This window comes from Tyto alba, unplaced genomic scaffold (assembly GCF_018691265.1).
Source record: "Tyto alba isolate M040663 unplaced genomic scaffold, T.alba_DEE_v4.0 Super-Scaffold_1, whole genome shotgun sequence".
Lineage (NCBI taxonomy): Eukaryota > Metazoa > Chordata > Aves > Strigiformes > Tytonidae > Tyto > Tyto alba.
In genome coordinates this window covers 36,837,149-36,862,978 of record NW_024881261.1, presented here as the reverse complement: position 1 = coordinate 36,862,978, position 25,830 = coordinate 36,837,149, and the positions used below count along the sequence as shown (strand labels likewise).

The following is a 25,830-nucleotide window of genomic DNA, read 5'->3' as shown; positions in this document are numbered from 1 at the left end:
AGGGGACAGGGAAGCACTTGCCCAAACAAGAGCTGGACCCCAAAAGGGGACCAACCTCCAGGGCCAAGAAAGGCAGGCCCTCTTATTTCATCCAAAAAATTGCCTGAAGTAAGAGCTGGCTGCAACTGCTAGAAAACTCCTGACTGCTTTACAGTGAGCAGCTCCGGCCACACCAGCTGGTCCAGGCTGAGGATTTCTAGAGGCAGAGCCCTCTACAAAGAGAGTTCAGCTAAAAGAGATTAAATTGAGACCAAGAGCAAAAGAATGACAAGCTATCTTAACCCCCTCAGTACAACACAGGGTGAGAAAAAGGGTCTCTTAGTAATTTCAAGACTCTTGAAGTTCTCTCCAAAAACTCTGCTGCAGTCCCATGGCAGCAAATAAGCTGCAAAAAAGCAGCGACCATGAAAAGCACAGAAGAGGGAGATCCCACAGGATAGGGCTGCAGTCATTTTCCACTCTTAACCTCTCCCTTCTCCGACTGGGAGAAATCCTGTTCTCTCTTAAAAGCATTTAAGGCAACCTGGCTTATACTTAGCACACCATTTATCCCACAGTACCTTTGCTTTCCAGCATTTAGTGAATAGTCATCAACGGCTTTGTCATATATTGTCCTGATATCGTCCAGGCATCCATTATCCCCGAACGCTCCCCACTCCGTGTTCACGCACATCCGTCCTTGCTCACCATCCACCATCTCTATGTTTCTCATCTCTTCCATGTAACAGGCATTGCTGCCAGTCCCTGAAAGAAGAAAATACTGAAATTACTCTTTGTATGGAACGAAACAACACTAGAACAAGCACGACAGCCCTGACAAAACCTTGGGGGGCGGGGGGTAGGGACCTTGAATGTACTTTTTCTGAATGATGAAGTCAAAACATCATTTGAAACAACACCAAAAAATCCTGTTCTTCAATAATCCTAAATCAAAGGAGAATATAATATATAGGAGAATATAACTGAAGATCCAGCTGGGCTGAGGGTCCCACGTTACAGAGCGGAGCAGCAGTGTGGCCTTTTTGGCACACCAACCCTCACGTGCTTCTGAACCCAAAACTGCAGCAAGCAGCCAGCTGGATTTGGAAGTTAGGAACCACCTTCCACAAAGCCCACGGACCCACAAAATTCAGGGGAAAATTTGCTGAACTGAAGAACCTCAGCAAGTTCTGAGGCATCAGGCAAAGAAAACCCCAGAGGTTTTACCAGCTAACTGCAGGGTATTTTTTAGTTCTTGCTTGTTTGTTGTTTTTTGGGTTTTTTTTTTTCTGATTTAAATTGCTTAAATAATTTCTTCAGCAGGGAGGTTACTTCCATGTTGAAATGATGCTGTATCTGATTCTGCTTAAAGGGGATCCTAGGGACTGTCACAATTACAAAGCACACTGTGTACACAGAGGCCTTAGGGAGCAAAGCTTTAGAAGCAAAGGGAGACAGCTTTTGCTGCTACCTGGGGCGAAAGTTTTCCTGAAGTTGCACACCAGACTCTCCTTTAACCCTGCGTCACGACTCTGCACCAATTATATCATCAAGTCTGTTTTTCTTTGCAACTTTTTTAGGGTACTGTATCAATAAAGTCTGAGCAAAAATAGATCCTCCCACAGTACTCCCCTGCTGCAGAAGAGCTGAGCCACAGCACAGGGCCTGGGGGAGAAAGTCTAGGGACTTGCAGATCAAGACCCACGTTCGCAGGAACAAATCAAACCAAATCAAACCCAGTTGTGGACCATCAGCACCGGCCAACCTCCCGACAGAGTCTCATCATCCAGAACAATCTACCAAAGGGCTGCTTGAGGATGTGATACCTATTAAATACAGGTTGTTTGACAGGTTTTTAGATGATCTCCTCTCGCCAGCAGATGACAAGCAGAGACCTGGTCTCATCAGTGGCAGTTTCCAAAGTATGCAGCAGCAGCAGCAGCAGAGACTCAAAGCATCGTCTCTCCTGGACAGGAGAGGTGGCACTGGGCAGAGACAGAGCACCAGCGTGACGCGGACTCGTCCTTGCGAGAATATTTTTCCCTGCCAAGCAACAGCGGGAAAGTTTCCCCACCTCCCTGCACTGGGGAGAGCAGGGCGACTGCCGGCTCACGCAGTCGCCGTCAGCGTGGCCAAGGCAATTCAGGCAGGGCAGAGGGAGCTGTCAGAGCCCCGGGGCTTTCGCCCTCCCTATCCCAGATGTACCCAGGCCACCTCCGAGTCCCTGCTCTGCGGGCAGACACGCTGGCTGGAGAGCATATCTGGCACAGCTGTAGCAAACGGTCCTCAGAGGATGCGTTCAGCACCCCAAGGACGCGCCGTCCTCCCTGCAGGGAACTCTGTCCCTGAAAGCACGCCAGCGACGGCGCTGCGCAGACACGGCTTCCTACCCACGCTGCGCTGTGCTGACTCATCCTGGACATTTTCCAGCTGTCTGGAGGAAAAATTGGTGGCGTTTCATCTTCCTACAAGCCACCCCGCAACTGAAAGCGTTCTTAGAGCTTGCAGGTGCCTCGTCCCCCCCTCTCCCGCCGAGAACTCATTTCTCTGGACAGGTTTGGGAATTCACACCGCCCCGTGCCGCAGGCACCCCAAGCGTGGCGTTTGCGAAGGCATGGGCAGTCGCCTGTGGAATCATTTCAGCTGTCTCACTGCTGGGAAGGGAGCTGTCAGTCGCTGCACTCGGTCTGTCGGTGCTTTCCATCACGTGCCATTCGGGAATTGTGGCTGTGCTTTCCAAGTTTATTCTGAGAGACCACGTGCTCAAGGGAAGCTGTGAGCTACCTGAACACCCCAGCAGGGAAACTCTTACGGCTACAAGACCAGATACACCAGGAGCTGGTGAGGCCACACGAGCCCACTTCTGCTCCCTCCACGAGCAGCACAGTGCCCTTCCCAGACAAAACGGGCAGGATTTGTTCAGCTTTACATCCCGTGTGCATCTCAACTGATCGTGGGCAGAACTAGACTTGTCTGCTGAATTTTGCTCTTAACTCCTTCATGCAGCTTGCTTCTTAATGGATGGCTGTTAATCTCAAAATCTTTCACTCCTGGACACCCTAGCTATATTTTCAGTTAACCACGGGGACATCTCCAAGAGAAAACAGACAGATATGTTGACACGCTGTTTAATAAAAAAGCGCCAAATAAAAAGCAGCTCTAACACGTACCCACAATGAGTCCGATTTCACAGTTTGGGTCTTCATAAGCACAAGTCATCATTGTGCCCACCGTATCATTCACCACAGCCACCACATCCAAGTCAAATTCCTTTGGGAAAGAGAAATGCCACTGTCAGAACTCTGGGTTTGGGGCAACCCCTTACAGCGAAGGCGACACAAAAGGAGCACACCAAAGGAGATGCTGTCAAAACACACTGGAAACAAACAACCAAGAATACCAGCCTGATTTTACACATGCAAAAATAGGAACTTAATCTACCAGCAGGTACCTAAGGCTCCTTGCATGCTCTACTTCTGATAGACTGTGTTTTTAGAAGAAAGTATATTCCTGGCTGTCCTCTTTGGCTTAGGTATATCTAAGTACAGATCTCATATACAGTCACATATGATAGAGGGCTATCACCATTCTGTATTACAGCAGCGCGGCAGCAAATCCAGTAGCAAAGGCTTTTAAGACCTCCTTTTCACTTGCTGATAAAAACTCTGCAAAATTAATGCTCTCCCCAGGCTATTTTTCTTCCCTTCGAAAGTTTCTGCTAAGCTGCTTGAGGCTTTTTCAAGATCAAGGGTTGGGAGTGGAGAAAACTGTCATTTAGGGTGCACTGAGGTTCATTCCTACAATCGCTATATTGAAAACTCCTGCTTTCTCCATGCTCTGATGCAGTGAAAATTGCCACAGGGTTTGAAAGAAGCCTTGAAAGTTCTGCCAAATTTAGAAAGTGAGAAGCCTCTGGGGAAAAAAAACAAGCAGTGAAACAAAATCCCCAGTGTAGCTCATTTTGAGTAGCAATTTTGGTCTGGTGGCTGAACTCTTCCATTTCCACTGTGCACCCTCCAAACGCCTTCTGTGCAAGACGGGAGGCACAGCCCGTGTCCTCAAGGCACACAAACACTGTGAGAAGGAGCCAGCCTGACCCATGAGGTTTGTCAAGTCTGGAGGAAAAGGAGAAGGAGGAGAAAAAGAAAACAAAACCAAAAATAAAGTCACCTCTCTTCTTTTAATTCCTTCTCTAAGCAAATACACCACATCTTCTCCCTCGCAGTCTGTAGCTTTGAAGCCTTTTGTCCAGTTGAGAAGAATACCCTAAAAAGAAAGAAAACAGGCTTATCAAGTTTCCTGGTGCACTACAGATTGTCCCAAACATCTTACAATCCTTTAAGGGACGATCACTGAGCATTTTTATCTGATAACTTCCCTGCATTTGCTCACTTCCCCAGCCTGTAAAAGCACAAAGTCACAATGTTTCACGCAAGGGACCACAGGTTACCGCTCACCGCAGCTCTGACCCCACGGTCCCAGCAAACGGTCATGAATATTTATGGCCAGTCAGCACATGGTCTCACAGGGGCCCTCAGCTCAAGGAGGAGGTTCTCCAGTATTCACCAACATGGGTGAACAACCTGTCTTCTCCCTCAGTCACACTCCAGAGTCTCCCTGGCTTGACCAAGCCTCCTACCATCAGCAAGATGACAACATTTTAGAGTTGGACTTTTGAATGTTGCTCCAAACACCACCGCCTAGTTCCTGCTTCCTTATAGTATATGAATATTCATCTTATTTTCACCAAGACCCAAATGTTATTCTGTACACTTGACATTTCATATGCACAGAAGCAGATTCAAAAGATACTAAGGAACTTACAGCATCCAAACTGGTCTGCTTGCAAGGGAAGGAAAACGTGAAGCCAAGAGGAAGACGTGCTCCTTTTATCCCCATATAATCCAAGAAGTCAGAAATGCAGGTAACAATGTGATCAAACAGCTTTAAAGAGAAAAGTCACTCGTTTTAAGTTGTACATGTTACATGCTCTCAAGAAGGTATTTAAAGAGCAGCAGCACTGCAAGAGAAACACAACTACTCACCTCTTCTCCCGTTCCCTGCATGACCTCTATAGGAATGGCATAGATCTTGTTGTGCATCTCAACGGTTCTCCTTTTACCGCTGCGGATTTTCACCAGCAAAACTCTAAAGTTTGTCCCTCCAAGGTCAAGTGCCAGAAAGTCTCCATTCTCTGTAAAAGAATTATGTGTGTATTACTTAAAGAACCATAAGCAAAATTTTTAAAAGTGCTTTCCCCAGGAAGCACTTTGATATAAAATCTCTTAGAAACTCAGTTGGGAAGATCTTCATCAAAGGAGGATTTTAGATGCTGCTCTGATTTTTTTTTTTTTTTTCAGTTTTTGGTGGTTTTTTTTTGTTTTAAACCAACAAAACAAAGAGGACCCACACAACTGTTCCCTGAGAGAAAGCAGAAATTTGGCCAGCCACCCAGAAATGTGAAGCAAACGCCCAGGTTTTGCGAACAGGGCTCTGATGGGTTTTGGGCGATGAGTTCAGCCGTGGTTTTCTCCTGCCAGGCCGTGGCTTGCTTGCACCCTGCGGCAAGGACGTGGCCTTGTGCAACCAGCACAAGGGCAGCGCAGGCTGAGATTCCCTCCTCCGCACAGCTCAGGAGGCTCCTCTTTCATTGCACCAGCTCTGCTCACCCTCCACCGAACCCCAGCGCCGGGAGCCCATTTCGGGCACCCCGCGGCCAAGCCGGTGCCCTCACTCCAGCGAGGGCAGGCCTTTACCTGTCCCATCCGGCGTGCTGCGGACGAAGGTGGGCAGCATTTTCACTTTGGCAGTCTCATGAGTCTTCTTCTTCAGCCCCGCTTCCATCTCCGCCCTCATCCTCTTCTTCACCTGCAGCAGCTGCTCGTGGGTGAGCTTGAACTCGGCCAGCGTCTCGTCGATGAGCCGGTGCTGTTCCGACAGCCGGTACGCCACCGCCGTCACCATCGCCGCTCCCTTCCCGCTGCCGCTCTCCGACAGCAGGAACCGCACTTCCGAGTCGGGCACCAAGCGCCGGGTGGTTTTGTGCAAGCGCCGGGCGTACCTGCGGGACGGGGAGGCTGCCAGCCCCGCCGGCGGCGGTGCCCACCCCCCACGGCCCCCAAAATCCACGCTTGCCAACACGAACCGACCGCAAGGAGAGCGAGGAGCCTCATCGTGCCCAAACCAGCTACAGCCTCCCGAGTAGGAAAACTGCCAGGGAAGAGCAGTTCTTCCCTATGACCTCTTTCCTCCCGAATTTCTAAGAAAAGCCAGCAAAAAGCAGGCGGGAGCATCAGAGTGTCGTCCCCTCAACCTGACCCTAGATGGGAGAAACCCCCTGGGGCTCCAGTGCCGCTCCAATCCCCTCTTCCTGGGGTCATCAAGCTGTCCTGAACTTACGGGTTTAGGTGGCGTGGGGAAAACAGTTCAAAAACAAAAATTGCCCATGTGCGTTCTCTTAACACACCCTAGACCTGCCCATCTGGAAAAGCGAGTCAAAATGGCGCTCTTGGAAATCCGTTTGCCAAAATTTTATGGTTTTAACTAAGGAAAATATTTTTTTTTTCAACAAAACAATGGGAAACTGAAAAATGAAACGTTTAACACGTTTCTCCTTTCAAAAGTTTCCTCCGAAATGACACTCAGGCCTCCCAGCCAGCTCCAATGCCAAGGTATGTCCTGTATGCTGGGCTTCTGCTCCCCTTCGGTACCCACAGCTAAATCCTACAGCCCAGACTGAAAGCTGACTTGTTTATCACCAGTTATTATTTACTAAATAAAAAGCCTTTTACCATGTGTGCATAAACCACACCAGCACACTGCCTATTCCTTCCATTTCTTCATCCTGAACTTGGCAACACTTATGCAGGTGCTCCTCTGCTGGCGCACACACAGGCCAGCAGCCACTCCAAAACATCCGCAGCGTTAAGGCTTAGGCACTGGGGTTATTTTGGACACTAAGATTCACACCAAACCCCGTTACCAGGACCAGGTACACCCACAGCAGAAGAGCTCAACTTCCACTCTGATTTCTACATAAATCTAAACAGCTGTTTGATTAAAAATGTAACTTTCAAGATAGGGAAAACCAAGACAAAGCCAGTTTTTAAAAGGCCATGGAAATGTTATTTCCCCTGGTTTCCAAGTATATCTTCAGAAAGACTAAAAAACATTTAGGGTTCAGCACAGTCTTTTTCAAAACAACTGAGTTTAAATTGGAGATCAAGGTGCATTAATGCAGGTCTCCTCAGAGCCCAATCCACAGGCAGAAGGTAATGTTTTGTACAAAGAAACTCTCCTTCCAAGAGGTCTATTGAGATCCCTTAAGGTATGCGCTCAAACCACCGTAGTTTTCACTGATACTGCAGTATCCAATTACTCAGGGTTTTGGTTCTTTTCTTTGTGGTTTTGTTGGCTTTTTAAAAATCTCACCCTACTTCTTCACTTAAAGACATCTCTCCTTTCCACCCAGCTCCCCATCTCGCACCAAACCCCCATGCCCATGTTGCGGGTTCCCCATCTCACACCCAAACCGCGTGCCTGGGTGACGCCTGGGGGTTACGTGCTCGACCCTTTGAGTCGAGTGTTAAGGGCACGAGCAGAGGGACTCACTGCGGGTGCATCTTGTAGAGGGAGCCGTCGACCCCCACGGTGGTCCGGAGGCGGCCGACCCCTTTGTTATCCCGCAGCTGGTTGAGGATGGCACCCAGCGTGGAGGCTACCAGGTTGGCCGAGCGGAAGGACACGATGGTGCAGACGTGCTGGACGGCGATGCAGTCCTCATGGGACGGCTCCACCCCCAGGCGGGTTAAAATTTCTTTGGCTTTGTTCAAACCTTCTTTGCTCCTACAAAGAGAGAGCGGTAAAGGGTGCTCCTTAGCGGGGGAGCTATAAAATGCAGGACCGAGGCACAGCCGACCGTGGGTGTCCCTGCCTGGGGTTTGAGAAAGAGGTTAGAAAGACAATTTCCTAAGAGATCTGGACTAGGATGTTCCACGAGGCTTGAAATAAAATGCTCTACATATGCATTGATTCACAGATAGCAACAGCTTTTCATTAAAGCCTGGTGCAAACATGCCACCTACACATCATGCAATTCCAGGTACTACAGCAGCCACCCCATGGGATGAATTTCTCCTATAGGTACCTGAGAGCCTGTTCCCCTTCAAGTTCATTTCCCCCAAGGCAAGAGGTACATCATGTCACTGGAAACCCCTTCCAAAGACAATCGCGTGCAAGTCTCTCCTTCAGCGCACCCCCAAGAAAGTCAGCAACTTCCAAGCAGTTTACAGACCTGGAGGAATTAAATGCTTTTCCCGTCACACTGATGCTTTAAACTTCAAACAAGCTCCAGCCCCACAATTCAGCACAGGCCTGAGCACACACCTAATCCCACGCTCACTTGTTCATATATCTCAATAAATTAAGCCCAGTGTGAAAAACAAAACCCTGAGCGAAGGTTGCCTAAGTGATTTCATCCTAATGGGTTTCTTTTCAGGCTTTGACAACCTCACTGAATTTCTGCCTCTTGCACCGCATTTTCCCTCATTAGCACCCAGACTGAGAGCAGAGTTTCTGGCAAAACTTATCCACGTCCAGCTCGGTCATTTCCCAGACAAAAACACAAGGAGTTTATCTTGTCATTACTAACTGCACCGCATACATCTTTTTAAGGACTCCTGCATCTTGCTAACATCAGCTAGAACCTTGAAGCTGCACAGGGATGTGCCCCCCTATTTATAACCAAAGGGCTCTTCAGGAGCTGAGGTGGGATTTCAGGGCAAATTTTGCTCTTAATAACTGAATTTCTCAATAACTGCATTTTTCTCGTCGTTGTTCAATATTACATTGGTACCTCTGTACATTTAATGGAAAGCTGTTCAGATAAGATAGTCTGCAGGGGCGGGAGTAGAACAGGGCAACAGGCATTGTAGAATTTACTGGCTGTTCTCCTGGCGTTGCACTCACAATCTGCAGTACCGCTATACGTGTGCACCCAAATCGGCAGCATTTCAAAAAGAAAAGCCAGCCCGGTGACTACAGTACAAACTACCCCAGTGATGTGAATTTTAAAAACGCAGAGGGGAGAGCCGATAAGCACTGACCAAAGGGGTGATGACACCGTAAGAAACCAACTGGCGCATAGCTCAGAGGTCACCATGTAGCACCCGGCACTGCCTACGAGACTGAATGCTCTGCCTTGTCATGCTTGTTTTCTTTCTGCCCGGCGATCCCGTGGATACAGCAAGGAGCAACACAAGTATTTGCTAGGAGGCACTAAGCCAATTCACTCCCGTCTTCAGCTGCAGGGTAGCAACTTCTGAGTTGTTTTGCGGGCGGGGTGAGAGGTAGCACAGCGCATACCCTGTAGCTGCATGGATTGGTAGGCTTTCATAGTTCTTCCCAACACAGAAAAAGGGAGAAATCCTGTGAAGGAGGGCGCAGACTGTCTGCCGGGGGTCCCCACATGCCAGCTCTGCACTTGGGCTGGAGGATGGCAGCCACCCCCGGTGCATCTCCCCACAGAGCAAAAAGAGATGCTGGAAAATTAACATTCAGAGTCACTGTGAAACCCAGGGGGTGAAAAGGGATAGCCACTCACTTTTCTATGGCAGAAACGTGCTTCGTCTCAAACTTCCCTTTGGTGAGAAGCTCAGGGGTGATTCTCCCCTCAAAGAGCAGACCCTCCTTGGCCATCTTCACCAGGATGAGCCTTACCAGCTCCCCCATATACAGCCCGCTGACCATCTTCTCAAACCTGCAGGAGAGGACAGAGGCAGTCACCCACCCGTCCGAGGGGAAAACATGGAGAGGCAGAGCCCAGCTGTGCCGCCACACCGCCCGGCCCAGCCTGCGGTTTGCCTCACCACGGGCAAAGCCGAGCCTTCTGGAACTGCTGAATGCGTAACACAAGTGGAAAAGGGAGCACAGAGCGAAAAACAAAAGAAGCGAAGCTCACAAGTAACTGCCTCACTCACAGCTGCTTCCCAGGATTAAGGGATCCACGGTCGATCTCCCGATCAAACTCGGTCCTGATGTCTTCTAGCGAGCCGTCATCTCCAAAGGCCCCCCACTCCGTGTTAATGCACATCCTGCCCTCGTCCCCTTCCACCAGGTCGATGTGCCGCATCTCCTCCATGTAACAGGCGTTGGTGCCGGTGCCTTTAGGGAAAGGACATCAGAAGGTGCTAACCAAAGAGGCCAGGCAAAGGGAGAAAAGCCACGTGAATGCTGCAGCAGCAATGTGCGTTACCAATGATCAAGCCAACTTCACAACGCTGGTCATCAAAACCACAGGTCATCATAGTCCCGACGGTGTCATTCACAACAGCCATGATATCTGCATCGTAGTCCTGAGGGAGGAACAAAATGTTACTTGGACGATATGACTTCCCCAGAAATCGTTGCTTCTGTTTATCAACGGTTTGCTCCTATTAACTGATTTCACAAGAAATGGGAGACAAATAATTTGTCTGAATGACACAGCTCAGCTTCTTAAGTATCACCTGTTCCGTCCACCAGCTCCCTCTCCCACAAACCCAAGAAGACAATGAGAGCAGTCTAGTGCACCAGACAAACGAGGAAACAGCAGCAGCGTAATTCTAGAGAGCAAAGACCTGCTCTCACATAAGCACCCTTAGGCTGGAAAGAAAAGGGCTATATATGAGGGAGGAATGAATTCTGCAGCCGAACGTCATGGTGTAATGTGACACAGTTGCTTGACAAGTCAAGCCGGAAAATATTCCCAAGTTACGTATTTCTCACAGAATCCACTTTAAGTAACCTAGGAGTTTTATTTCCTGTGAAAATTTTAATACAAAAATGTAAGCAAATGATGCAACTAAATAAGCTACCCAAATGACATGCGCTTATTCCTTTCCAGCTTCTTCAGTGTCTCCTTCTGCCTGATGCCAAGTCTGATGACAGTAATTAACTACAGTAATGCTGTTTGGTGACAGTAAAACACAGGTTTGCTTAAGAGTCCACAACTGCCCAAATAAAGCAAATACTGCCCAGTTTCCGATGAATTTGGATGCTGACTAATCAACACATCACCTGGCTGCAAGCATTACGCAAACTCAGGTTCATCCCACCTCACACTCAGTGCCTTTTTATTTGTTTAAATCAGCAACCTGGTCACCTTCACCCTCTATAAAATCAGCAGTGAGAAACTGCAGGGAGTAACACAGCTCACTGAGCCTGAAATCCCCCTTCGCTCCTCTCCCGCTCCCAAGCAAGGCAGCTGCACAACTCAGCTGAGCCCAGACCACCAGACGCAGTTTCTCGGGAACGGGACGCGTCGGTACCGCTGAAAATCCGCGGCACTGACACGCAGCACTTTCTCGGTTTTTAGAGAGTGATAAAATTGGTGAGGGTTGCCAGCTACAAACCACAACACAGTAACTCGGTTTTGTGCTACGAGGAAAATCACAGCTTCCACACAGCAACTCTGGCGTCGCTCCGTTTTCCAGCAAACGGCAAAACCACACACCTTCGTGCAAGAAAGCAGAGCCACACCATCACTCAGGTCACACGCTCAAGTCAGTGACAGGAATGGTGGTCCCTGACAAAGAAATGCCAGTTTGCTGTGATACAGAGTTAGAAAAAGAATGAAGTACAATTTACCCCGCGTTTCTTGATGGCCCTGTTAAGCAGCCTCACAACATCTGCTCCCTCCACTCCGCTTGCTTTGAAGCGCTTCGTCCAGGTTATCAGAATACCCTGATGAAACAAGAGAGCAATATTCAACAGGATGTCACCATAAGACACAACCTGATTTTTTACCCCCCTTCAAACAATACTTTATGCTTCAGATGCATCTTCGGGTCTCTTTTCTTATATGAACTAACAACCCAACCTGAGACAATCGGCGGTTTTGATTCTCATTACACTAAGCTGAAAGATGGGAAGTTGTTTTCCCCTCCCTTGCCAGAAAATGGTTTGTTTGCATTTTTTATTTTCAGCTCACTCTTCTCCCCGTTACTCCTCGACAGTTTTTCTTGGAAAACCATTTAATCCTTTTGGGCCATGGAAATCAACTGCTTTCAGAAAAAGCTGACTGCGCGGGACTGACTAAAGAGAAGGGATATGATGTTTGTACATCCAGGACTTGGCTGCAGTGGGGATCAGCCTGATGCACACTTGCTGCCTGAAGTCCCGGCTGTCTGGGCTTGTTTCACTGTAGGATCATGTTTATAGGTTGAGGCAAATGGAAATACTGGAAATAGAGCAATGTATGTCGCCAGCTTACAGTATGGATCAGAAGGGAAATCCTGGTATTGAATTCCTTGTCTGCAAACCGTCATAAAGAGCCTGCAAATCCCCCAAGGCAATGACTACCTCTGAATTTTTTAGATAATGCCTGGATGATTCAGAGCGTTCAGTATATAAGTAGATAATAATAAAAGTGCATTGACAGTAGTCAACAGGAAAGACTACTCAAATCAGCTCAGCTTTTTATACCCACCACAATATTCACATCTGTCACAACAGGAGTCCAAGAAGCTAAAAACCAGAAAAGCTGAAGCCTATAGACACAAGCAGCCATTGCTCAGGTGTACGTTTGCCCACACCTCAGCTTAAAAATCAACCACATCTCTTGTGCACATTCGCCCTCCCAACCAAGATAGCTACAGGGGACAGAGGGGCCAGGGCAGCTCTTTCCAGACCAGGAGGTAGTTTCCTACCACTAAACCACAAGCTCGGTTTGCATACGTTTTGCCACTGTGCTGTGCTGCCCTCGTTAGCATCATTTAGAAACATGGCAAAGCCCCAGTAACTTTTATCATTCAGGAATCTGGTCAAACCACACTGGTGAAGAGCGGCTCCTCTCAGCGAGACCGGCTGCTGTGCTGGAAGGATTTCTTGCTTTTCCAGCAAGCCCTTGGTAGCAGGGAGGAGCCCTTGGAGTGCAGCAGGGTTGAGCGGGACCCAACCTTGTTACCCTTGGAGAAACCAGGGACCACCCTGCCTCATTCTGCTCACCAAGCACAAGAAAACAGCACCCAAGCAAGCACAGCCTCACAGAACCAGCAATCCATGATCCAGTGTGGCCCACAGAATCCAGAAAAACTTATTTTTCAAATGCCTAAAATATCACAAAAACCTCTCAGAGAGTTTTATTATTTTTTTTTATCGAGACACCCTCCCTTGCCCCTCACTATCCTCCTCCACTCTGCCACTTCTTACCTCCAAGTTTCTACAGGTGTTCCCAAGCCATCCCACACGCTACCTGCCCGCCCCTGCCCCACACAAGCCCGACCTCATCCCAGCTGGCTTGAGCAAACCAGCCCACAAACAAGCGCCTCTCATCACGCAGCTAATCAAATTTTCCCAAGGGCACCTCAACTTCACAACCACATCCCCGGCACGGCTCTGCTGCGGGCAGTAGGCTGAGTACCACGGCCAGGCTGGAGAGCTGCACCAAAAACAAGTCATCTCTTCTGAACTGATGGAGGAAAAGGCAGCTCTCTGTTCTTAACCACATTCAGACCCTGAGCTAGCAAGCACCCTCAGTTTCAGCTCTCAGCATCGCTCAAGAAGGATGAAATGTTAATAAAAACTGCCTCACCTGACCCTCCTCAGCACCAAGACCTGGGGAGCTGCTGCACCAGGCAAACCCAGAGACTTGCAAGCCAGAAAAGCAGGTCGTGCTTTAACAGTGCAACCTCTTAAGCATGTTGTGAGGATTTAACTTTCCTGCATTAACTTCCTACACCGTTGCCATAGCAATGCTGTACCAGGAAGATGCTGAGTCATTTGTGGTAGAATGAGCAAAAGAAGGAAAACATCGTAGCATCCTTGTCATGGGAATCTCATCAGTCACTTCATACAGGGCCGGTTATTTCCATCCCTTTTTAAAGCACGTGGCTCCCCGGTGGCTGGCCTGACTGCCCTCAGCACCCAGCCGGCGGCACGGCTCAGCACCCTGACCCGGATCGGTGTCGTGCGCTTGTGAAGTTCAGCAAAACCTGAGCAAACACTGCTGGGCTGGGTCTTTCCCAGCTACACCCCTTGGAGAGGTGAGGAAGGCTGCACAGGAGAGGCAGGAAAAACTGCTGCCATGTTTACATGGTAAACCATAATACTGAGGCGCTCAGGCAGAGGCAGTACAAAACATCAGACGCCTCTTCCTCATCTGTTAATCAGCACTTTCAGACAGAAACACAAACACAAACATGAAGTCTGACAGTGAAATAGAACACTCATTTATCCTGAAAAGGAGACCCGTTTGGGATACTGCTTTCCTAGCAGTGTTTTAATAACACAGTAGCTCTTCTGCATATTACGAAAATCATGAAATCTTCTTACCTCATCTAGTTTGGATTGTCGACACGGGAAAGAAAACGTAAACCCGACCGGTAATTTCTTGTCTTTGATTTGTTGTTTCTCCATAAAGTCTCCCAGGCATTCAGCAACATGATCAAAAAGCTACAAGAAAGAGGAAAGTATAAAACCACCATGATTAGGAACACAATTTCAGGGAGAAAACATTTCAAACTGCACATGAAAACTGTACTGGGGAAGGGAGAAAATATCTGCTCCAATTTCTAAAAGCTATTTAAATGACAAAACTGAAAATACTCTCAGGCAGTGTATATTAACACCTTAAATAATAAATTATGAAATACATTGTCCTTCTACACCCATATAAAAATGCTTTTCCTGAAACAAGTTGCTCTCAAGCCTGCCATAACCCTTCTACTTAACATTTGATGAGAACAAAGATGTTCTTTTAACCTTTCAATAACAGGAAGGAGCATCGCAAAAGAACATTTGGGATCCAGTCCCACATGAGGTTGAGCACTTTTACAGCTATGCAGAGAAGATCAACATCTGCTTCACCCAAGCACTGCTGAGATCAGAGAAGCCAGCACTTTGGAGGAGCCACCCAAAAGGACATCATCTCTCAAATCTATTCCTAAAGCACACAACGAACAAACAAAAAGGAAACTCGGGGGATTTGTCCAAATATTTCACGTGTTCTGAGAAACAACCCGAAATGGGCACATTTTATGCCTTTTTTTTTTTTTTTTTTTTTTTTTTTATAATGCTGGCAGCCTGCACCAGGCTTGCAGGTACCAATTCCCACCTAACCATCTTGACTTGTCACCTCGACGGTGCCCTGTGACAGTGGCACCACGGGGTCCTGCCAGCCAGGCCAGGAGCCAGGCGTGCCAGGGAGCATGTGGGCACGAAGGCGATGGGTGTCTCTCCCACCAAGCTGTTTGGAAAACCCCTCTGGTAGATTGCAACATCAAGGCAAAAATCAAGCCCTGTCAATCAAAGCAACAAAAAACCCACACATTTGTATCTACTGGTACCAAAAAGCCAGACGTGCCTTGAACTGACCCCTACCAGAAATGGATGTCAAACCTATTAACAAGTTGCTACCTGCCCCAGAAGATAACTGCGCTTCACATTTTAACTCCCTGGAAATAAACAAATAAGAAAACCCACAAACAAACAACACAACCCTATCTGCAGCATTGGTGGGATGATGCCAGGAAAACTGCCCAGGAGATTGGGGATAAATAGGAAGGAGTACAAAAAGATATCTGTTGGTTGCAATTAGCTTGCGCAGCTTTATTAAGAACGATTTACAGAGTCTCGGAGAGATGGGAAAGCACTACAGAGAGGCTGCAGCAATTACAAAAAGCGAAGAGGAATATTTTGCCGTTCGGAGCAGATCAAGAAGTGATGTCTGTACTGTTACAATTTAACAGAACACCTTAAACTCACTCCTAAAACGAGGTCAGATTTGATTAAGCCGAAGTACAGTAGTTTCCCAGGGAAAATGCTGCCATTCATTGTCCTGGGCAAATCAAGGACATTTCACTGAGTGCACCCCATGAAACGGCATGGGAAAGCAACCTACACTGCTGTGCTTCTGTAAGACTATTTTCAGCTGTCCTGATGAGGGAGAGAGGAAAAGGAGTTACAGAAAAAAGAACTATAGAGTTAAGTAATAATATATGACAACCTCTCCAGGAGGAACGCAGAAATAAGAGGGGCGTATTATGCTTTTCATCTGAAGGTATCTTGCTAAATACTCAATCCTACTAAACTTTTGGCTGCTCCCAGGGTTATGGACAATAACCAGGGGCCAACCTCAAACCCTTCAGGAATTCAGAGAGCAGGAAACAGAAATACCAACTGTGGATGTTGCTACGAAAAACCCCTCTCACGCAACAAACCCCGACCACGTAGAGAAGGGATAGGACCTGCTTTTCAACTCCGACTGCGAAAGACCCCTGGGCGTTGCTAGCGTGCTCCGGAAAGCCCGCGCGCCCGCCGGCGTCTGCCCGCACACGACCTGCTGAAGCTCACCCTCGGTGAGACATTCGGGCTCTGCACCACGAGCGGAACCCGTGCCACAGCCCGCGCCGGCAAACGCGGTTAACTATTAGCCACCTTCTCGACGCCACGACAGCAGTGCCTATTAAGTGATGTGTGGTCTGGCTGCGCTACTGTTTTTTAATAAGGCACAGAGGGAAGGCACTGCTCCAAAGGAGAAAAGAAAGAGAGAGGCATTTATTAATTTTGCTACCGTTGACGGTGGTACGACTTTTCCTAAGGAGACTCAAGGAAGCATCTGTATGTGCCCGTGCACAGATTAACACCCAAACCTTGTAAATGGCCAATAACTCTGACTGGACAGTAGAGGCACTAGTACAAAGTACCTGCAGATTTCATTCAAGTTGGGCAGGCAGACTGAGGATCAACCCAAATTCCTGCCCGCCCACAGGTGTGCGGTAGGCAGTGGCGTGAGCCCAGTATCATATCAAATGTCAGAGAGACAGACAGAGCGAACGCCGCAGCCGAGAGGAAAGGACCAGCCAGGGTTTACACCCTTGTGGACCTGAAGCGATAGAACCCTGGGACACTGAGCAATATGGTGATCAGGCTTCATTACTTCCTCTGGTCATGAAGTTGCCTGCTCAGGTTGGGCTCCAAGAGATCTCCACAGGGATGGCAGCCAGCAGACTTTGGCAAGCAACTAAAGATCTGAGCTCAAGCCCCAGAACAGAGATTCAAGGAGCAAGGAAAACACAGCTTCAGATCAGCAGAAGAGCCACAAATCCATAACCTGTCTCCAGTGGTGGCAGAACACAAAAAGCAACACCAAAATCAAGCCTCAGGCATGCTCCTGTTCGCCGAGTTGACATGGAAGACAGGTTTCTCATACATTTTAGACCTGCTATTACACTGCTCAAGTCAATGAGAATTTTGCCCTTGACTTTGACAGAGCCGGCCTCTGACCGGCAAAGCTGTCAGCCCGTGCCTGACAGATGGGCAAAAATAGAGGTTTGCATGCAGTGAAGTAGAAAATATCAAAACGAACCGTGCTAGTGAGGCATGAAGCCATAAATCGCAATCTCTTCAATAAGCTGATTATGTATTAGGCTTTAAGAGTATAACTCACTGAAGTTAACGACACAGCTTGCTGAAAAACATATTAGTAGCCTACCCCACGCAAGCAGTTTGGTCCAAGTACTCCACTAATCTGGCTCAGAGGTTTCAGGGAACCTCAGCCGTACGCATCAGTCATAAGCACCAAATCATCACCTGCCTGCGCGCCTCCCGGGCCCCCGCCGTGCTTCCCTGTGAAGTCTCACAGCAAGCGTTTTAGTCGTGCCTGGATATTGTCATAGGACAACTTCGAACCCAAATGCAATTCTGATGATGCTTCCAGTTCTCCTTTTCCCGGCACTTAAATACCGGGAGCGACTGTCCCGCCAGGGTCGGTGGAAGCCTTGCTCGCCTCTCCCTCAGTTTAAAAGCCGTGACAAAGCCTCTCGGTCTGAGCTCCACGCTGCTGGTTCCCAACAGCCAAATGGCCTTTGGATATTTAAAAATTAAAATGTAAACACAACAAACCCCTGGAAAGAATACAGACCCGATGTCTCCTTTCCTGGCTTCTCCTTGCCACCCTTATCAAGCCTAACCCTAAGTCAGCCTGCCTTGCTTCCCCAGGACAGACACTTGCCCCCTGGGCGTGCGGGCAGCCCCGCTGCTCATCAGGTCTCCAGCTCCCAACACCCCTCGACGGACAGGCAACCCCGCGCTCCAAACCTGCCTCCGGGCAGCCCACCCGACTTCCCTGCCTCTACCAGCAACAGGCAGCTCAGCTCAGCTCCCCTCCAAAACCGTCCCGTGAGAAAGCTGCTGCACGACCTTTCGGCCAGATAACAAAGTAATAATGTTCGGAAAAGTCTTTGCAAGAAAGGTATTTTATTGCTGTGGTTCAGATATCACAGCAATGCTTATATCAGTGCTACTTACAAGTCATGATTGCCATCTTCCACTCTAAGAATGCAGCAGCAGGTATTAGATACAGACCTTAAGGGTATTAAGGTGACTACAGAAAATATATTAGGGGTAGAAATGCTGCTTGCATAATTTTTTCTTTTTTTTCCTCTTTCATTTTTCTGGAACAAGCTATAAGTTTCTCCCAGGTCTCATACTCCTAAATAGCACCTCATTCTAGTCAAATGTGTTAAAAAACACTGTTTCCAACAGCGGAAATTGCCTGGTTTGTCTTACACTGACACAGAGACAAACCCGTCAGTAAAATATTCATTGTAATCCACTTGCTGATCATAAAAAGAAAATAAAGTCTTCCAAAGAACCCAATTTGAAACCCAAGTAAGTGGATCCAAACATTTTCTACTCTTGGAACATGGGAGACTAAAAAAAAAAACCCCTATCACTTATTCAACAAAAATTGTGTTGAAGTTGTGCCAAAACATTCTATCAGCTTCCTGTAATTTTTCTAAAGCACTTGTACTTTTCACGAATGCTGAGTTGCTCAGAGAGCCAGGACAGATATGTGGCTGTCATGGGTATTTCTATCCCTCATCTAACATTACAACTGCAGGGTTGGTCATGCTCATTGCTTACAAAGACTGAGTTGTTTTCCTTCTGTCCATTCCTACCTGTGCGAGGTAACTTTTATAGAAAAGTCAGAGTTTTTATTTCTAGGCCATTTTTTCCCTAGCTCAGCCAAAAGTCTCCCACACAATGACAGCAGATTTGCGGCACCCATGCGTGCTCTATTACACGAGCTACTGCTTATTTATTTTCAGTGTCAACAAAGAGCTGTAGTCGAGTCTGTGCACACTGTAGGCGCAACTGTTAAGATGCTAAGGTCATTCTTGCATTGTTTTTCTAAAATGGCAGTGTGAAAGCAGCTAATCTGTAGAGAGACGTCCTACGGAAGAGGTGCTTACCCGTGTTCCGCTGCCATGCATGATATCTTCAGGCGTATTATAAATTTCGCTTTCCATTTGTACCGTCTGCTTTTTTTCATGCGATACCTTCACTCGCAGAATTCGGAAATAAGAACCGCCGAGATCCAGTGCAATGAAATCTCCTTTCTCTATGTGTAAAACAAGACACAGGTGATTAAAAATTGTATGCGGCACAAATCTGGAAAACATCAAGTTCTGTTAAGCATAACGCAGAGGCAAACGTAAAGTGCCTATGGCAAGGAAGTTCTAGCTGCAGGGCGTCAATGTGAAGCACCAACCCAATTCCCTACAATTTAACACGAAGGTGGTGCAATGGCAACGCCAACCACCACTGATACACACAGGCAACTGCAATGAGGGTTTATCCAAAAAGAGCGGACTGACAGTGGCCAGTCTGTATCCAGATCTCATGATGAAGCTGGCAGAGCAAAGATCTCTGGAGAAAGCCGGAAAGATGGTGAAAACAGAGACAGTATAATGAAGGGATGCCAGACCACTGATGAGCAGTCTTTTGCTGTAAATGAACCTGTGACATTTTGGCAAATAACAGTGAATGGTGGCTGGATTGTGCGCTACTCTAAAATCGACAAATTCCACACAGGTGTAGTTAAAGCAGGAACCATTTATTTCACCCCCAGAAACTGAGATCTACTGCAAACTGCAGTCAGATAACAGAAATCAGAGAAATGGCAGTCCGAAAAATCACAGGGTGGCCCTGCACTGCTGCAGGAGTTATTCAGAAGCCACAATCCCTTACACAGAGTTCCTAAACAGCTCCCCAGGAAAAGAGTTAGGATACCTCCATCTCCCTCTGTGGGGGAGAGGGATTTGGATTTCAATGGTCTGAAACCAACTCCACTATCCCTCCCCTCCCACGACTTCAGGGTGTAATTCAGGCAACACAGACGGTGGCCTGGCTATCTGAGGAATGACACTTCCAGTACCCCCTGGAGAGCAAGGCAAATATATTTGACTGAACCTCTTGTTCTATCTCGCCTTATCAAAGAGGGAGCAAACAAAGACAGCGATTGCCAAAGTCTGAGAAAAGATAGTATTTAGGGAAACAGCGCGCACAACTTATCACACAGGAGCGTGTGTCCAGGCTGCAGTTAATCACCGAGGCTCTTTGCAAGCACTAGTGTCTGTGCACGGCACCCCTGGGCTCACCGAGGCTGCTCGGAAGGTGGTGAAGCACACACGGTGCTTTCTCGTCCCAGTTTCCTCATCGATTTGCACCTTCCTGCGGTGTCCGAGGCACGCCGTGCCACAGGCCCTCCACATCTTCCACCACTGATATGTATTGCCAGCCTCATTCTGCAGCACCCTTTGGACTCTTTTCATTCTTCCTTCCAACTTTAAACTAACACTTTGGGAAGGCCATTCCCAACATCACCATCTTTCCATTTCTGCCTGAATCCAAGATGGAAAGACCTGTAGCAGTTGGGAAGTCCGGCACCTTTTGATGTGTCACCTCAAAATTTGACTCAGCTCTCAGAGCCTTCTGGTCCCACACTGTCACCAAAATACCAGATATGCAATTTATCCTTGCGGATTTCCAGTCCTAGACTTGTCTTTGAGATTACCCTGCCCAATTTCAGATCAAAACTCCTAAAGTGAGCTCCTTAGTGAGCTGTTCCTCCACGTCGCTCCATGCACCTCCAGGAGCCCCCTCCTGCTCAGCAAAGCTGATGAGCTGGATGAGGCATCCGTCGGGACAGGACCTCTAGCAGGAACAGCCCAAGACAGGCAAAACCACTGCAGAAGCCCTTACGGTTTTCCAAGGTTGCAGTGTAACACAGCAAGCAAAACACTGTCACGCAAGAAACCACAATAAAAGCTCCATTCGGAAAAAATGTAGCAAAACAACAGCAAGAGCCCAAAACTCCTAACAACCCTCCTAATGTCACTGCAATGCAATGCAACTTTTCTTTCTCGCTGCTTAAGATACGGGCAAACTCAGAGTTTGCTGAAATACAGATCTGGCAGCGCTTCCCTACCTGTTTCTGAACAGCGTGGCTTTAAACATCACTTTGCTCCAGTATGGATGCCATTTAGAACGTGAACATACTCAAACTGTAGATGCAGTTCCCTTTATCGAGTTCAGCCTAACAAATTCAGTAACTCATATTCCCCTTCACAGCAACAAGAACGGAAGCAAAACATTTACCACAAGTGTCTCATTAAGCCAAACACCCAAATACGCTTTATCATATGAGTATCATTTGTCGAATGCAAGCCATTACCTCCAATAAATAATAGAAAAATCAACACTGGACCAGATGGCCCTTTTCCAAGACTAAACACACCTCGGTACATACCTCAAACAAATACAACACTTCAGAAATATCTTCCCTGGCACTAATTAACAGATTAGTGTGCTTGATTTCCAGCACCATCAAGCTCATCACAAGGTAAAATTTATTAATAATTATCCTTTTCAGTTAAAAAGAAAAAAGAACTCTGAACTAGAACGTAAAGCTTTCTGTATGCAAAGTAGCAGTTTTCTTTCGGTGTACCTCAGGAATTAAACCCAAGTAGCAGCATTTAATCTATGCTTTATAACACCAAGATGCAATCAAACCTGCCGTAAATTAACTTAGGAAGATCCTTTGAAAGCATTTTGAATTAATTTGAGATACCGTTCTGGGCACTCCAGACAAAAAAACCTTGTGGCTTTCGTAAATTAAGCAACTCTGAATGAAGCAAAAAAAACCCTGCTAACACCAACGTCTCCGGAGTCTCCAAAATTATTACTCAAAAGCACCTTGTTAATAAAGTACACACGCACAGATCTGAAGCTAAACAACAGCATTTTTCTGAATAGTCAGCTCTCATAATAATAATCAGACTCAGAGGAAAGAGCTTACAAGGCAGTAATTAGAGACGGGCCAGAGAAAAGGGCAGGCTTTCAGCCTCTGGCTTTTACGGAGGGACAGCTGAAGGCAGAAATTGCCGTCGGCCGGGAGCCGAGCCCACGCGCTGGGCACAGCAGCAACACGGGCACGTCCATGAGGGGCCCCCCAGCCTGTGGGAGGCAGAGGGCAGGGGGCTGCGCGTCCGCCCTGGCCGCATCTGTGCGGCGGCTGAGCCAGAGCAGGTGAGTCAGGGAAAGAAATGCCACGGCACCCACCCGCGGCAAACGTTGCTCATACCTGGGGGTCAGAACAGGCCCTTTCTGGGAAATAATGGAGTGGTTTTGCCCGCGTTTCTAGCAGCTGTGTCAGAGACACCCGCAGCCTGCATGCACAGATTACTACCGCGTCATACAGAAATTGGGGCGAAGCACGGCCTTGCTCTAATCCGTGCAGCCAAGACACTGCCCGCAGCGCGCCTGTCCCGGAGGGCCTGGCAGGAGCCAAACGGGCACAGGACCGAGAACTCAACACCCCATACACAGCACACGAGGTTGCTTTTTTAAGTAGGTGTGTGATACATGATCTGAAATGAACGCCTTGACATACAGAGACGCTTGCGCTCGGTCCCAGCGGCATTCAGCAATCTCTCGCACCTCTCCTGGCCGGGCACAGACTTCCCTTTCCCTGTGCCTTACGGCGTCTCAAACCCTCCCCAGTTTGTGCCATGGAACAATTTGCAAAATTATTTGACTCACTGCATGCGGTTCAGATTTGCTAACCTGCAGTCCCTACTGGAGCAGGGTGCTGGGGACAAGTCTGTACTCAACACAAACACAGATGAAGGGAAAAAAACAGGGATTTCAGAGTCTGTAAAAATGCTGGGATTCCACACAAAAGCCCTCAAGTCACCTCACCTGCAAACCCTTAGAGCAAACCCAGCCCATGACCCAGCTGCGTGTGGCAGCTTCTGGCTTTCTCAACAGGCTGGGAATTTCAACACAACATTTCAACATAACAGCCAGCAGTGCTAAATTAAGGGAAACACAGGATACAAGTTTGTTCTCCCTCCATTTTTTTTTTTTTTTTAGACAGAGAATCACATTTCAACTAAAAAGCTTAAGGTGGTAGAAAGCAGCAGCAAAGCAGAACGATCAAAGATTTCCACCTGCCAGGCAGCACCAAGTAACACAAAGTGCCAGGCTTCGCATTCTTTCACCCAATAAATTCTTGATTTTAACTCAAAACAAAGCCTCAAAACAGGTAACTGTGTTGTGCAGTTCTTGCAACTGTGCAATTTCTGCACACAGGGTCGTAATTTGTGGTAGGCACCAAACTACAGTTAGCCAACTCGTGCTACATGAGAAACAAATCCACTGTTACCACTAAATAATAAACACTATTATATAATGTTTATAAATATAGTTATATACTCTCTATATACAGTATTTATATTTTATAAACACTAAAATAAGTAATAGGCACGAGCTTGGTCTCAAATACCAACACAACACCTTTTTGGTTTCTGACAACTCTTTGTGCCACTTCTTTCAGGTACAGTGAGCACAGAAAAAACAAGTCCCTCGAAAAAACTCAGTACACCAGAGCAGCAGCTTTGAAGCCACGCACACCGCAGCCTCCTTGAGTACTGCAAGTTTGCCTTGAGACAGTTCTGCAAGAGGCAGCTACAAAAAGCAAAACGAATGCCAGAAAATTCAAATTCAGCGTGTAAGCGTTCACACTTCCACTGGGGAAAAAATAAGGAGAAGAGATATTGAGTCAAACAGCAAATGACTAAAAGCCACCGTATTTGTTAAGACTCTAGATCACATGAGTGCGAATTGCATAAATCAAAAGTCTTCCTATGGGAAGTATCAATTTTTGGCAGACAAATCTCAGTGTAAATGTATTGACTGTTAGCGAGCTGACTGCTAGGAAGGGCCCTTCCCTTGGCATCAAAATGGGTTTGACAGAGGAATCACAAAGTCCTCCAGCATCTGTGGGAACAGACCTGCACACGAAGGGGAGGCTGTCTTGGAAAAGCAAAATGCTCTTGTTCTTGGTAGCACATTGGTGTATTTCGAACACGTTTCCCATGAAGCACACTCTGATTAATGCAGAAAACAAACACTCAGCTCCTTACCTGAACCATCAGGAATGGACCTCACAAATGTAGGAAGCATCTTCACTGTAGCTGTTGGGTTAAAATCTCTGGAGAGACCGTTCTTCATCTCTCTCCTGAAGCGAGCCATAATGTCTATCAGCGTTTCGTCAGAGAGCCGCATGGCGTAAAGGTATTTATCAATCTGGGGAAAAAGACACCACCATGGAGTGAAAGACTGCCCCGAGGTGCCCACATGGGGTTACACCTCTCTTTAATTGCAAGAATGGCGTATAGCCCCAGCTTGGCCCCGGGGCTCTGACCAAGCTGACAACACAGCCACGTGCTTCGCGCCTTGTCTTTTGACTCAAAATCAAGGAAGACGTGCAAGTGCTAGGAGCTACATGAGCTGAAGCCCACCCCATCCTACTACCTCCCCAAGGCAAGACCCAGTCCCACATTACTCCGACTCCTCTTTTCCACACAAAACCATTCACCCACAGCCTCACACCATCATCTCCAGCCCTCGCCCCACTTCTCAGCTCTCCTGACTGTCCATGAGCTGAACAGCTGAAGCTAAAAATCCCTTTTGGCACCTTGTCCCAGCTGGGGTGATGTGGGTGTTGCTGCAGTCCACAGAGGTGCCTTGTATTTAAAGCCTTTCATTGTGAAGGACTTGCCACAGCGGTTCCGGGGCTACATCCCAGGCTGAGAAATTATTTCTGCGTAGCAGACCATTTTCCCTATCCCACTCCAAAGCCAGAGGGTCAGGAGAGGCAGAACTTGGCTGTGGGCAGGTAGCATCTTCCTCCTCAAGACAAAACATCAAATTAAAAGTTGTTGACTTCTCCCCTGTGGCTTCCCAAGACGGGAACTTTCTTTACCTCCCTGGAAAAAGGGGGCGGTTCCTGTTTTCCAATAATATTGCTGTCCATAATATTACACCCATCAGGAAGCATCAGAAAGAGTGAGAGACGCTCTGATGCCTCAAAAATACAACTTGGCCTTGGGGGGTTCTTGCTAAGCACGCATGTCCCACCCCTTTCACCTCAGCTGCCGGTCTATTCTTGCCTTGTTTCATTATCTGCCTTGGAAATTTGGTTCTGCAAACAGCTCAGACTGAAGCCACACCTTTGGGATCACTTTTGCTTGCAGCTTAGCAGGATTGAGAAAATAAAAGCCTGTCCGTGTTTTCTGTCCTCAGCAAAACTGGAAAAGCCACCTCATTTTACACCCCAGGCCATGTCTGTGCCAAGGCCCTCTGTGTTTCCCTGGCTGATCTGGAAGCCTTGAGAGCAACTTATCCCACCTCTCAGCTGGCATTGTGTCTTACAGGACCAATGACACAGTAAAACACTCCATGCAAAACATACGTATGCGAGTGCTCCATAAACCGGGGACTTTGAGACAGGAAGCGATGATTAATGCCGTTCGCAAAGGAAATGCAGACAATCAAAATGTAATTAAACCCTAAACTGACCGTAAAACCAGCACCAATTTAATTGCTCCTGCAGAAAGTACTTCTGCTGCACGTGGCGGAGGTCTGCACCAAAGATAATGTATCTCCCCGTGCCAGATGCCCTCCCAGCATGACCAAGCATTTACACGGACGAGGGAGGAAGGCGTGAAGGGTGCTGCTGGGTGC

General features: G+C 47.7%; 1 protein-coding gene across 2 annotated transcripts in view; it reads right to left on the bottom strand.

Annotated features, from left to right (window-relative positions):
• The window catches only part of HK1 (hexokinase 1), a 48,968-nt gene that overhangs the window by 6,598 nt on the left and 16,540 nt on the right, over positions 1-25,830 (bottom strand). For both annotated transcript variants that reach the window (XM_032994557.2, XM_042786339.1), the window contains 14 exons: positions 24,228-24,390; positions 19,212-19,360; positions 14,290-14,409; positions 11,605-11,700; positions 10,232-10,331; positions 9,957-10,140; positions 9,581-9,736; positions 7,591-7,824; positions 5,736-6,040; positions 5,025-5,173; positions 4,804-4,923; positions 4,150-4,245; positions 3,150-3,249; positions 561-744 (listed from right to left, as the gene is read on the bottom strand). In XM_032994557.2, the coding sequence (XP_032850448.1) occupies positions 561-744; positions 3,150-3,249; positions 4,150-4,245; positions 4,804-4,923; positions 5,025-5,173; positions 5,736-6,040; positions 7,591-7,824; positions 9,581-9,736; positions 9,957-10,140; positions 10,232-10,331; positions 11,605-11,700; positions 14,290-14,409; positions 19,212-19,360; positions 24,228-24,390 (2,156 nt within the window). The remainder of the gene's footprint in view (positions 1-560; positions 745-3,149; positions 3,250-4,149; positions 4,246-4,803; positions 4,924-5,024; positions 5,174-5,735; positions 6,041-7,590; positions 7,825-9,580; positions 9,737-9,956; positions 10,141-10,231; positions 10,332-11,604; positions 11,701-14,289; positions 14,410-19,211; positions 19,361-24,227; positions 24,391-25,830) is intronic.